This window comes from Humulus lupulus, chromosome 3 (genome assembly GCF_963169125.1).
Source record: "Humulus lupulus chromosome 3, drHumLupu1.1, whole genome shotgun sequence".
Lineage (NCBI taxonomy): Eukaryota > Viridiplantae > Streptophyta > Magnoliopsida > Rosales > Cannabaceae > Humulus > Humulus lupulus.
The window spans coordinates 13,479,252-13,493,863 of NC_084795.1; the positions used below are offsets into that span (position 1 = coordinate 13,479,252).

Sequence of the window (14,612 nt, forward strand, 5' to 3'; positions counted from 1 at the left end):
CCACTAGATGTCTATAGTTACTTTTTCAAAGAATCTTGGTTCTCTAACTATTTATCATCTATAAGCCAAGAATTTCTTTTTTTCATTATAAATTTCTCCTTTGTGTTTGTGGAGTTCGTGTTTGGTAAAGGAAAGAGATTAGATGACAGTTGATATATGAAAAATATATATTGTATTTATTTGTTCTTTAAAAATAGGCAACTAATATTTTGAGTGCGTCTAGCTTAATTGTATAACATTTTTAAATTTGTATGAGGATCTATGGTATTTTGACATAGTAATGTAAATATAATTATATATAAGCCAGCTTCTAAATAAATATACATATATATTTCTCTCTTTCTTTGGTATAAATAACATATATAGGAAGCCAGAAAGGGATGTTCTTTGCCAAAAATTAAGAGAGAGTTGTGTCCAACTTGCTATATATAGGTGGTATTATTAGCATAATTAGCTTGCCATTTATACTATTCACCTCTTTAATAATTAATATAGTGACGTATATATATATTAAGTAGAAGCAACATGCAATACATGTTTCTTTAATTTTAAAATTATAAATATTATCTATAATTTTAATAAACACTGATTTTTTAAAATATATATATATATAATAGAATGAATTATAATTCTTAAACACTGATTTTAAAAAAAATATATATATATATAATAGAATGAATTATAATTCTATGTAAATATTACATGACATATATATAAAATACAATAATATTTAAAAAGAAATTAATAATATAAATAAAATAAAAATAGAAAAAGTTATAGTGTATGCACTAATATACATGCATCAACTATTTTTAGTTTCTAATGTATCTCACGATGTCCTTTGGTGAATTTGATGAAGAAAAAAAACTTCACTTTATAAAAAACAAACTATCACACAAATTTATAAGATAAAAAAATGACATGTATGTCTTTATTATTTTTAAATAAATGTTATTTAATTATTTAAATTATCATAAATATCTTATTTTAATTTTGTTTAATTATCTATTTATTTAAGTTTAAATCATGTTTACAATTTATCATTATATATGAGAATATTATGTTAAATATAAGAATATTTTGTTAAAATTAACTGAAAAAAAAATAAAAAATTGTTAAAACTAAAAATTTATATTATCTCCAAACTTTTAATATAGAAGAGAGAAGAAATATGAATATATAGATATATCCCTATATATTTGGTGCAAATTAAAATTCAACACAGCAAAAATTGACATTTGGTTAAGATGATTTGATAAATAATTATTAATTATAAATTTAGATGTAATAAAAGTGCAAGGCTATAACTAATGAAAATAATTAGTTCCCTTGTTCTTGGTGGTGGATTTTGTGCTTTTCAAAAGGTATTGTGGAAATTTAGAATGCTTTTGTGTTTTGACTCAACAAAGATATTCATTTTAACACTCCATTTACCACTAGGAAAATTGAAACGTGAGAAATGTATCAAGACTAGCTACCGTTTATGCTAATTGTACACAAAACATATATTAATTGAGCTGATTAATTATATATAGGACACACTTTAATCAACTCTTGGAAAAAGCTTTGTCTGATATAATCACATGCATTAATTCGATATGTGTGGTCCTACGTACTCCTATATGGATGGTAGTGAACAGCTTGTCTTGTGTAGCTAGTCAAAGACAATTTATATTGTACGTAGTGGAAGGCGATCGATGTGACGTGACACCTTTGATTTAATTATTTAATGAAAAGTTTAACCAAGATTAATTAGCTCCAAATGAGTTTTAAAGATTTGAGTATTTTTCCTTCTCCATCAATTTCATTGTAAAAAGACGGCTAATTTTTTTTAATGTATTTTTTATACAATTCAACTTGAATCTCTCATTTTTCTTAGGGTCGCTACCTTTGGTACCCTGTGTTTTTGACAAAATTTTATCTATCAAATCTGAGTCTAGGGTATCAAATATGTATAATTTTAAAATACATGACACCATATGAGTATTATTGAAAACATAGGGTACCAAAATGATACTTTGCAAAAACATAGGGTACCAAATGAATAAATTCTCTTTTTCTTATACTCATTGGTATACTTAGCTGATGTTTGGTTGATGGTAATAGAATAAAATTTGTTTGATTGCATTTTAGAGTATTAGAATATTATTACAGTGAAATAATTTTTCTACCATTTTAGTAGAATGACTTTTCCATTTAAAATTATGAGAAAAATAACATTCCAATGCAAGCTTAAAAAAAATTAATAATTTTTTTATTCAATTAATTTTTATTTTATTTCATTCATATTTATTTTTACATTCTTAGAGCATTAGTAACCGAACGGCAATACCCCATATATATGGGGTTGCTGTGCATAAATCTCTCAAACTGAGCGGTATATGTTACTGCATTTAGTCGTGTGTCAACAGTGACATGGCATATATGTCGTGCATTATTTACACAAATTTTTTTTAATATATATTTCATATTTTTTTAAAAGATAAATATATTTATATCTTATATATATATATAAACATATGAATATTAAAAAATAATATAATAATAAAGAATATATTTTTTGGTATAATTTTTAGTGTTGTGGTTGGAATGGAAAAAAAATATAATACTAAGATTCCTTAATTTTGGTGTTAGTGCAACACCATATATGAGGTTATGGGTTAGAGATACTCTTATTCGTCTATTTTTATTCCATTCAACCAAATGCCACTTTAATTTAATTATTTAACTTTGCCCCAAGTAATTTTAAATAAATTCATTGATTAAAAATTTCTATTAAAAAATATATTTTATGTATAAAATTCTCATTTTTCTATATTAATTAGGAAACAAATATCTTAAAAAGATTCAAAATTTGTTTTCCACCTACTTATTGGACTTTATAACTAGATTCCAAAAGATGGTGTAGAAATGTAGGTTAAAAGGATATCTTTTGGGATATTTTGACTGTATACACTTTTTAAATTAAAAAAAAAAAATTATTATAAATTGAACATTCGTTTGACATTGCCACTAATTTTTTCTCCTTTTTAAAAGAAATAAAAATTATTATCGAAAACAAGTAGTAACATTTGACATTATTATTTAAAAGAACGGTTTTAAAAAAAAAGTTACAAGAAGAGCAAAAAAAAATATTTTTTTTGTGTTTTTCAAATTATTTTTTTTGTTTTTAATTATTTTCTCTTTCATATTATTTTGTATCATTATTTATTATAAGCTTTTGAAATATTTTATTTTTGTAAATATATTTATTAATTTTTTATTGAAGAGTTTTTATTTTGAAAAAATCTAAAAAAAATTATTTTTCTTAGAAAACATTAACAAATACTTTTTGTTTTTTTTAAAACAACAAAACTCGTTTTCTATTCTTATTTTTGATAATATAACTTTTGTAAACAAAAATCAATGTCAAATATTAACTTTGATAATATAACTTTGGTACATTTCTTTTCCATTTCTTTTTATTACTATTGTGTTTTTTAATATTTTATTTTTCTTCATTTGGTTAATTGTTAATTTAATTATTTTTATTATACATTTTGATTGAAAAAATACAGATTTAATATATATATATAAATATGTATAATTTAATTCCATTATATTAGTTAGTCATGTAGGTTTTAGCCATATGAATTTAGTAACAACGAAGTAACCAAATTTGATTGGTAGCTTTGCTAGTAAGTAGTAACAATGACTAAAAACTAGTAGGAATAAAAAATTTAGCTTTAATACTATTTTATAAATGTTAGTTATAATGAAAATGGACATCTTATAAAATGACTGAATAATATTTTTGGTGATTAATCCAAAAATCGTCATCAAGAAAAGTTGTCTTATAAATATCAATTATTTTTTTATTTATCTTTTTCTTTTTAAAAAAAATCTATATACTTCAAAGATGTATGTCGTGAAATCTAAGTAATTGGACATAGGCTAACGATAACTTATAGTTTGTGATTATTTTTCGTGATTTTTAAGATTTGTCAAATAAATTATATGACAATTTCATCACCATTTGTTGTCCACTTTTATCACCATATTAAAATATCATTTTTTTTTATAGTGTCAAATTATATATACTTTTTTAAAAGTCACCCAGAAAATAATCATAAAAAATTTACACTTATTTATGAAGAAAAAATAGGCAATTTGGGACGGACTAATAATGTTAGAGCGATAATTTTAAAAAAAATGATAAGATTATCTTATTAGTAACACATTTTAGATTCTTTATTCCCATAACGTGTTACATATTTTATATTCATTTTACTTTTCATGGCTTAAAAATGAAAACTACTTAAACAAAAGAAATTGCATAATACTAAGTTGAATCTATATAGTTGCACACGTAATTAGACATGTCATCAAATACTGTGTTTTTAATGCCATCAATGTCAATAAACTAATTATTATCAAGGTAATAGGTGAAAATGACTTGTTTTTTTTTAATCCTTGTGTACTTTGTCATAGTTTTAATAATTTTTTGTAAAATGATATCTGTTTAAAATTTAGACTAATTATATGAATTTTTCGACTACCTGTCTGAAATTTTTTTATTAACTGTTTGAATTTTTTGATTATTTGTCTGAAATTTTTTGACTAATTATTTGTATTTTTCGACGACCTATTTGAAAAATTCCGACCACCTATCTCGAATGTAAGAGGTCATTTTACAAAATATTATCAGAACTAATTCAAATTGAAAAATAACTTTAAAAAATAGATTATTTTGCCCCGAGACTCTATTTTCAAACAATAGTCTTAAATAAACATGTTATATGTGCGCCTCACGTTAGTGTCCCACATAACTAGCTCGTAAGTCGTAAATTAATGTCAGTCCGCTTTTAAATTTCATTTTTGTTTAGATTTTAAAAAAAAACTCTAAATTTCAAGAGGATGAAATCAACTGATAATATATGTTGAGTATATAAGTCATGTTATATATTATTGAATAACAAGCCCATAATTATTGATTTTTTTGGAAATACAATTGATTAATGATTATATATAAATCTAGATTTTACTACGACTACAATTTGAGAGAAACGCGAAAGCGAAAGCTTTTGAGATTGGTTATCTATATTTTCCGTACGAGTTGTACTTTAATTACATGCATACTAAAAAGAAATGCAATTTTTGTATTTGAGTATTATTTTTTTAAAATAATGTTGTTACTATATTTTATCATTTAGTTAACTTCCATCAATAATTAACTTCTATTACGTATTTTAGAACCTTTTTTTTTTGGTTTGGGAAACATTTTAGAACCACTTGTATTATACATAAATAAATTAGTGAATATACAATTAAAACTTGCTTATAGTAATTTAGTAAGGATAAATTTGTAAATAAAATTTAATTAGAAAATTATACTTATATTGAACTTGACGATTTTGTGAACTATATACATGTTCTAAATTCAAAATAAAAATACTATTTAAATTCCACTTCTAATTCTTTTACGCTAAAATATTATGCAAAATATAACAGGCTATTATAATTCTTTTAATTACCAATTTCCAAGAAATTTGCATTAAATGACATATAACATGACCACCAGACAGGAAATTAATACAGGGAACAGACAGGAAATTAATACAGGGAACGTTGGTAGGATATTCAAATTTTTAGCAGTGATTTTTTTTTTTTTTTTTTGAATATGTATATTGTATTTATTTAGAATATTTTATAACTTTTTAGAAAATTTTAAAAATTTATTATACTAAAAATTAAGTTCAAACATGTTATTTTCCACATGTATAAAAAAAATTAGTCACACGTGCAACAATCTATTATTAAACTAGTTTTTGGCACTGTAAATTATTCAGAATTTTTTGAAAATTTGTACCCTACTCTAAATAACTACAATATACATAATCATGAAAAAAAATCACATAAAAAACTATTAACAAATTAAGAACGTAAAAGAACTCCTACTGGTAGAGCTCTTTTTGAATTCACTCCCATTCAAATTTCATCCTCTTAAAATTAAAGTGACCAAAAAGACTGTAGATTATTTATTTTTATGATTATTAGTAATTAATAAAAAATGCTTTGAAAATTGGGTAGAAAGCTAAATACCAAAACTCGAAGGATAATATTGTCAAAAGCAAAAGGATGATTAAATAAATAAATCTTGACTTAATGTTTAGCCACGAACAACCATTTCTATATTTACTTCTGTGCAATCTAATTTAGGAATCGTGTTATGTTGTTATCAAGCTAAGCCTCACAAAATAAACGACCACAAAAATTGTAATAAAAGTTTAGGTAATTAATCTCGATCCTCTAACTAAAATAGGCCAAATTGAAACAAATTACCGGAATCAGCACTCCCAATTTTTTTTTTATATAAAAATTTCACCAAAATTCGTATAAAACCCCAAACCCAACCAACGGCGACAAAGAAGCCTAGGCCTCCCTCTCTTTGATCTCATCAATTATTACGGAGAGACCTGAGAAAGAATAACTAAATAATTTAAAAAAAAAAAAAAAACCCTCCAAATATTATTGTATAGAGTTAGTATAGAATTTTAGGAAGAAAATATACTTATTTTAAAATGGCTTTCAACGTCTCTAAATCTTTCTCAATGGTCTTTCTGGCAATGGCTATTTTATTAGTTTTTACCGGCCCAACCCACGGCCGCAGCCTCCGCCTCAAGGGGCGTCGCTCAGGCGGCGATATTTGCCGAAGAGCCGACTACACCGCCGTATGCCGCGCCGCCGTGAAGGGCCAGAAGAACCCGTTCGTTGCCACCCAATTGGCAGTAAAGCAACTGATTTCGTCGACTTTCGGCGCGAAAAAAGCGGCGTCGAAAGGGGGAAGGGGGTCCCCGGTTCTCGGGATCTGCAGAGAAAATTACGATGATGCCCTTAGTAACCTACAGTCGAGTTTGAGCAAGATGAGGGCCCACGATAAGGGCAGCTTTAATAGCTACGTGTCCGCGTCCCTGACCGATTTTGTCACGTGCGACGATGCGTTTTCCGAAATGGGCATGAGTTCACCGCTGACGAGAACCAACGCCAGGCTCCGCCAAATGGCCAGTAATATCTTGTACTTGGCCACTTTGTGGCGCTAAAGCTAATGGACTAGGCAATTGGGCTTGGGCCTGACCTTGAGCTTTCAGTGCTATTATTTGGATTTGATTTGTTTCACTAATTTTTTTTTCTTTTTTAAAATTGATTTTTTTAATTGTTTTTTTATTCGGAAAAAGTGTTCATATACTGAAGAAGTCAGTGCGCTTCGGTGCCATATTTGTTTGTTGTGTTGTGTTATTGGGTGGGTTTAAAGACTTAAAGTGGGATGATCGTTTATACAATTAATTCTATTATCTATTATTTATTGTTAAATTTTGGATTTGTGGTAGTACTAGTACATATATATATATTTTTTATATATACCCGTTTTTAGGCATACTTAACTAAATATACCCACCATCAAACTCTTACCTAAATATACTCGATTTTATAGCTGTGATTCCTATATTACCCTTACTCATACTGGTTTTATAGTTATAGCTCTTCCTGAATCAATTTCTCCCTCTCCCATCAATTTCTCCACCACCATCGATTTCTCCTTCTCCCATCGATTTTCCACCACCATTGATTTCTCCTTCTCTCATCGATTTTCCACCACCATCTCCACTGCACTGCTGTTCCACCATCTCCATTACACTGTTGTTCATCAATTTTCCCATTCTGTTCCTCTGCCAGAGCCACTCAAATCTGCTTGGTGAGTTCTTCTTTCTTTTGAGATTAAATTTCTCTCTTCCTCCTTCCTCAATTTTTATTTTTTAAAATTTTTTTTGAACTGTATGTGTTTGTTGCAATCATACATATAAAATAACATTCATGTGTGTATAAAAATTTAGTGAAGTTAAATGAAATTGAATATTCCATATTATACATAATTTAAAATGCCTTCTAAGTATTTGTTAAAATTACTCAATAAAACTGTGACTATGTTATTGCAAAAAATCTGCCATTGGGATCATTATCATTATAATGGAGAGTTTTTCTTCATTTTCACAAATTTATAATGCTAGGAGATTGTTGATTAAATGCCTCTATGTAAACTATAAATTTCTGGTATAAAAAAGAGTTTATTGATCTTTGTTTATATGATTTTCAAATTTATATGTTTTTATTTTAATACTACATTTGGCTCTTTGATTTGGAATTAAATATACTGGAATAAATTCTTAAACTTGTCTGATGATTGACATGTGTGCTGGCCATTTCTGGGATCATTATTCTTGTACCTATTTGTCCAAAATTGTTGGTTTAATTGATTTTATATTTTCTGTAGGTTTGTACTTGATAGAGCATGGCTTGATCTAAGTAAACAAATACCTGTTGCCAACTTGAACAAAGAATTAGATTTTATCCTGACATTAAAGTTGAAGGTATGTAGCTTAAACTCAATGAAAGCTTTCGTTGATTGGCATGATTATGTTAGATATTATTGTAACGCCCTGGCTACCCCAGAACAGTTACGGTGAACGGTGGACCGGAAATTTGACTCATTGCCTGAGTCCTTTGGTCAAAAACGTGCTCTAAGTATGATTAACAGGTTAAGGTACAAAACCAATAAAAAGGAAATGGAGATTTTATTACAAACTGCTCTGCAGAGCTAAACAAAACATTTACAAGAGGTTCTCAGTACAAAATGGTCACTAGTGTTTGAAATTTACAATCCCGCCGACCTAAGCGGCAAAAATAGGGTAAACCCCCTAGTTCCTCTGAGAACGCCTTGGCCGTGGTGGTCAAGCGGCCGCATACGTACACAACACCACATCAGCTCTCCACTCAAGGCTAGGTGAGCTTTTCTTTCCCTTTACCTGCACCACATAGCACCCATGAGCCAAAGCCCAGCAAGAAAACATAACATTTCTCATAAACATTTTCAAATGATTATCATTATAATCATACTGAACATAAAGCTTTCAAACAAGCAAATGAACATCACATGATTTTAGCGGGAGAGTGGCCGTTGAGTAAGCCACTAGCCTCCAAGCTCTCTTTTCTAGCGGGAGAGTGGCTGCTAGGTAAGCCACCAGCCTCCAAGCTCTGTTTTGTAGCGGAAGAGTGGCTGATGGGTAAGCCACTAGCCTTCAAGCTCTGTTTTCTAGCAAGAGAGTGGCTGATAGGTAAGCCACTAGCCTTCAAGCTCTGTTTTGTAGCGGGAGAGTGGCTGATGGGTAAGCCACTAGCCTCCAGGCTCTGTTTGTTCATCGACCCTCAGGGTCGGTCAGGCATTAATGCTCCTTGAGTCATTCAATGCTAAAGGTCGATTAGATCTAATCTCCATTGGCTTGCGTGATTCACGCTAAGGCCGTTCTGACAAGTAAGTCAGCGCTTCCTGACCTGTGTCCAGTAACACTGCCGAGCCTTACAAGTAAGTCACAGCCTCACAGCTGATACTAACACTTTTGTCGATTCTGTATTCAATCCATGTCCATATTTATACAATCAACATGCCTCACAAATATCCATGCATGTCACACTTTGGGTGCAGTTTTCTTACCTTTGATTCGAGCTAAAATGAGCAAAAGAACAACCTCTGAGAACAGTTTAGCTTTTAGTCCTTTAGCGGTTACCTAATCACAACACATTTGGGATACCATTAATAATCAAGATAATCAAGGGTCTCAAACCATTATTTAACCTCCAAGAGATCAATCCAAGCTAATCCAAGTAGCAAGGACACTCCCGAGGCCTAAAACTAGGTTTCCGGGGTCAAAACGAGCAAACGGGGCGAAAATAGGGCAAGGGCTGCGGCCCTAGCACCTTGGGCTGCGGCCCCCAGGGTTCCCAGAGGCTAGGGCCGCGGCACCCTTCATCAAGGGCCACGGCGCCCAGCAGGCACAAGGCCTCCACCTGCTTCTTCAAAGAAGGGCCGCGGCGCCTCAAGAACAGGGCCGCGGCACTCCACCCTGGGCCATTCCCAACCGCGTTTCTAACACTCCAAAGCCTCCAAAATCATCCCTAAACATTCCCCAATCATCAAGACAAAGTTCCCAAGCTTCCCCATGCATCAAAACCCTCAAAACCCAAGGCTCGAACGAACCGAAAACTCAACAATTCACAAAATCAATTCAAAGCTTAGAAACTCGGAAAAACTCAAAACTTAAACTTCGATTACCTTCAATTGGGTTGTTTTCTGTCGAATCCTTCGGTTAAGAAGCTTCTAATCTTCCCTAGGATCGCTATGCCTCGATCCTCACTCGATTCCGACTCCTAGAACTCAAGATTTCGTCAAAAAGGCTTAAACGGTAAAACGAACTTTGAAAAGGGAGAACGGAAGGTTTTCTATCGTATGTTCTATCTGATAAGCTACTTCAACCTTAAGTAACCTCAAATAAAACCTAATGCTCGGGGTCCCGAAAACACCCCCGGGGACATTATAGTCAAAACCTCCAAAATTTCACCCTGATCTCAAATATTCCCAATTTATCATCAAATGAACATTTCTATTACCCCAAAATTGACCCAATTATGGTAAAACCGCTAATCCACTAAAAATAACCGTCTCATGTTGCTTAGCTCGAATATATCTCCATAATAATAGAATCTCATTCACAAACCAAGTTATGCACCCAAATACACAAATTACCCTCAACGGGCCAAATTATCATCATACCCCTGTAATTGTAAATATGGACTCATATGCATGCATTTCACATCATATCATAATATAATCAACATATACATGCATTTAATCGATTAATAACATAATTAAACAAGTATGGCCCTCCCGGCCTACTATTCATGCCGCTAAACTCATCGGAGAATTCGGGGCATTACAATTATACTAAGGTTCTGTTAAATTAATTTAGAGATTGTTTTTATGTAACTGTTTACCTAAATGAACATCTGGGTAAGGATACAGCTGTTAAAATATTGTTTTGGTGTATTAATGAAACACTATAAATACAAAGCTCAGTAGCTCAATCCATTACTTGATCAGAGCTTTTATCAAACACTTTCTATTCTTTAAATGCTATCAGCCAAAAACATCAATCCTCTTCTTCAGCTTTCTCTTGTTTCTTTTACTTTCTTGATTCTTCAATGCCTTCCGACACTTCTCACTGTAATGCTCTAGTGGTAGAATCTTCCGCCCCTCCAATGAAAACTCCTTTGTGTGGCTTCTCTGCCCTCACTGCTCAGCTATTGTAGAATGCAGAAGGATTTGTTTGTCTTGACTAGCTTTGGCATATGTTATTGCACATTGAAGCTGAACATCAGACTCTCTTAACTGCCTCTCAAGGAAATCAACCTTGTCAGAGGCATGAGGACCACTCTTAAGAAGGCCCAGCTCTTCATTAATCTCCATATTGGACACTTGGTTTCAGCATTTTCAGCCCTACTTTTTGCTTTACATATCCTCACTTTAGAATCTGCAATTACATTTTTCATTTCATTGATTATGCAACATAGAGCATTAAGCTCTTCCTGACTACCATCTGCAGAATATTTTGCAATCAGCAGCAGAAACTCAGATTCTTTCAGCTCTTTATCAAGCAATCTGACCTTTTCACCCAAAGTAAAGGCTTTTTAATTGGCAAGAATTATTTTATCTTCAGCATCTCTCAATTTTGATTTTAGTATGTTTGTCTATGCAACAAGCAAGTCATTAAATTTTGCATTGCTCCTTTCCAGCTTGCTAAAAGAATTTTCTTTAGCCTTCAATTCTTCCTTGGAACCTTCAAGCTTTGATTTTAGCCGAGTAGCTGAACTTTTCAAATTTAGCTGGAGTGTCTGCAATTGAGCAAACAAATGCCATGAAACATTTGATCTAAGTCATTTAAGGCTTGCGGTTTAAATTTTAATGCAAGTGGTTTAAATTTCAAACCTAGGGGTTTAAAGATGCTTGATTTACAATTTAAGCTTAAATGGATAAAAATTTATAAATTGTAGTTTAAATATGATGTCATTTAAGCCTTGTGGTTCAGATTTATAAATAGTGGTTTAAGTTTTAAGACATTTGGTTTAAAATTATAAAGATTTTATATTAGATTCACACATTACATTATATAGATTAAAATAGAGTATGTTTATGATTTAAGCCTAAATGAATAAAACTTAAACCTTGTGGATTAAATTTTGATGCCATTTAAGTTTAGTGGTTCATATTTTAAGTTATTTAAGACTTGCGGATTAAATTTTAAGGCAAGTAGTTTAAATTTTAAGCCTTGTGGTTTAAATTTAAAGCTTAGCAGTTTAAATTTCAAAACTAAGAGTTTAAATATACTAGATTTATAATTTAAACTTTGGTGGAGATATCAGCCCTCTTGAAATGCTGGGGTACGAGAGTTTGAGCCTCTCATATGCTCATTTGTAAATCTTTCATTGTTATTAATAAAGTTGTTCTTGAGAAATTTCATTATTGGATTTGGAAACTAAGATATAATTGTTATTACCTAAGAAAGATCTATCACATAACAAAAAATCTTATGCAAAGAATAACATCTATTTACTTTTGGAAGATCATAAACTATTTTTATTATATGTAATAATAATGGTAACTAAAAACTATTATATGATTCTGTACAACTCACTCGAAAATGCATTCTTAATTCCTTTTATGGATATGTCATGAGTAAGTGAGTTTTAGCAATTTTCTTTGTTTCCCAACTACACAATATATATACTTTTTGCTAGTGATTTTCTTGGTCTTATAGAAGTGCAAGATGGTACTTCATTGATTATGGAACATAGAGCATTAAGCTCTTCCTGACTCCCATCTGCAGAATACTTTGCATTCAGCAGCAGAAACACAGATTCTTTCAGCTCTTTATCAAGCAATCTGACCTTTTCACCCAAAGTAAAGGCTTTTGAATTGGCAAGAATTATTTTATCTTCAGCATCTCTCAAATTGGATTTTAGTTCGTTTGTCTATGCAACAAGCAAGTCATTAAATTTTGCATTGCTGCTTTCCAGCTTTGATCTCAGCTGAGAAGCTTAACTTTTCAAACTCAGCTGGAGTGTCTGCAATTGACCCAACAACTCTTTTGAAATTCCCACTGAAACCATAGCCATATTATCCGCCACAAACAATCTTTCCCGAACATCTTTTGTTTCATCTCCCATGCAGTATACTTCTTGTTCTGATGAGACCAGCGTTTGATTTAGCACTTCTTCAACTTGTCTTAATGTTGTCATTTTGTTTTCGAGATCCATTTCTCTTGCCAAAGATTTTTCCAGCATCCTCAAAATATGTTTTTGTTGTTGAGCAGATTGAATCCTAATTTTAAGAACAATGTTGTAAATTATGAAAGTATTAGTTTAAATTTTTAGCCATTGAATGTTTGAGGTTTAAATTTTGTTGTAAAATAACATTATTATCTTCATCTTCACGATAAACATCTTTTGCATTACTTCGATTCTTCTTATTGAGACACAAATATTATTGACACTTAGTTTTGCAAAAATTGTGTTTGTCTTGAGTTGAGTGAAGTTAAGGCAAAAAGTATATTGAATTGATTTTTTTTTTTAATTTCTATCCAAGATAAAGGAATAAGCTCTCATGGTTGTGTTATTTTTTATTGCAGGAAATGGATAAGATAATGATATTTGTAGTTTTTAACGGAAGATGGAATGCAAACAACAAATATATTGATCATGAAGTGAAAATATTGATGGTGGAAAAGGATATCAAGTACGTGGATTTGGTAAACAAGATATACAAAGAGCTCAAATTGAATGAAAGATTGATTTCAACAAACTTGATTTTTGATGCAAATATGGATACAAGCAAAGGAATGAAGATAGAAAGTAATGGGAATTTTCAAGTTTATCTAAACTTGAACAAGACTGTGGAAGAGTTGAAAAAATGTCCTCTCATCGTTGAAGTAGAACAGAGAAATCAAACCATTTCTTTGCCAAGAGAAGCTAGCATTCCATCTGCTTTAGCAAGCAATGCAACAAGTCACAGTTTGACTCTCACAGACCCCAATACGAATACTGCAAGCACTAGCAAGATGAAGAGCGCCTCAACACAAGAATCCAAAAAAATTACAGAACACGGGCAAGAAGCTCAATCACCTTTGCATGTGTTGCCGAATATGGAGATTGAAGACATAAGAGTCAATTATGTTTTCAAGAATAAGACTGATCTAAAACATACACTTGCGAAAATAGCCATCAAGAAACACTTTCAGTACAGAATTGAAAAATCATGTTTAGAAGCATTTTGGGCAAAATGCATAGATGAGAATTGTGGCTGGTATGTACGTGCAAGAAGCTCAAAAGTATCAGACTACTTTCGAGTTATCAAATACCATAAACACCACACATGCTCCTTAAATCACAGAAATTTTGAAAATAGACAAGCAAGTGCAAAAGTCATCAGTAGTTACTTCAAAGAGAAGTTTCGTGACCCAGGATCAACCTATCGACCAAGGCAAATAATACGAGACATGAGAGATGAACATGGGGTAGGTGTAACGTACAATAAAGCATGGAGAGCAAAAACACTTGCAGCTAATGATGTTAGAGGGTCAAATGAGGAAAGTTATGCATTGTTGCCTTCATATTTGTATATGCTACAGTTGGCCAACCCAGGAACTATCACAAGAGTATGTAAAGATGAAGAAAACAGGTATGAATAA

The 14,612-nt window shown here is 31.0% G+C and overlaps 3 protein-coding genes across 3 annotated transcripts; 2 read left to right on the forward strand and 1 right to left on the reverse strand.

Moving 5' to 3' along the window:
• The first annotated feature begins 6,202 nt into the window (after positions 1 to 6,202).
• Positions 6,203 to 7,263, forward strand: LOC133820937 (uncharacterized). Its single transcript, XM_062253496.1, has one exon. The coding sequence runs from the start codon at positions 6,561 to 6,563 to the stop codon at positions 7,077 to 7,079; it is 519 nt and encodes a 172-aa protein (XP_062109480.1). The 5' UTR covers positions 6,203 to 6,560; the 3' UTR covers positions 7,080 to 7,263.
• A 3,990-nt stretch (positions 7,264 to 11,253) lies between these two features.
• Positions 11,254 to 13,182, reverse strand: LOC133823663 (uncharacterized). Its single transcript, XM_062256514.1, has 4 exons — positions 13,033 to 13,182; positions 12,700 to 12,897; positions 11,626 to 11,760; positions 11,254 to 11,532 (listed from the first exon to the last, which is right to left on the reverse strand). Exons 1-4 carry the CDS (start codon positions 13,180 to 13,182, stop codon positions 11,254 to 11,256), a joined length of 762 nt encoding a protein of 253 aa, XP_062112498.1.
• Positions 13,183 to 13,556: 374 nt separating this feature from the next.
• LOC133823664 (uncharacterized) lies at positions 13,557 to 14,612 on the forward strand. Its single transcript, XM_062256515.1, has one exon. It carries the CDS (start codon positions 13,557 to 13,559, stop codon positions 14,610 to 14,612), a length of 1,056 nt encoding a protein of 351 aa, XP_062112499.1.

What these genes read in the sequence shown, in the direction of transcription:
- LOC133823663 (XM_062256514.1), bottom strand. Translation starts at nt 13,182, where the DNA reads ATGGATCTCGAAAACAAAATGACAACATTAAGACAAGTTGAAGAAGTG. An exon ending in TGGCGGATAATATGGCTATG is followed by an intron (nt 12,898 to 13,032) that starts GTTTCAGTGGGA and finishes CTTGTTGCATAG; the next exon opens with ACAAACGAACTAAAATCCAA. An exon ending in TATGTTCCATAATCAATGAA is followed by an intron (nt 11,761 to 12,699) that starts GTACCATCTTGC and finishes GCTCAATTGCAG; the next exon opens with ACACTCCAGCTAAATTTGAA.
- LOC133820937 (XM_062253496.1), top strand. Translation starts at nt 6,561, where the DNA reads ATGGCTTTCAACGTCTCTAAATCTTTCTCAATGGTCTTTCTGGCAATG.
- LOC133823664 (XM_062256515.1), top strand. Translation starts at nt 13,557, where the DNA reads ATGGATAAGATAATGATATTTGTAGTTTTTAACGGAAGATGGAATGCA.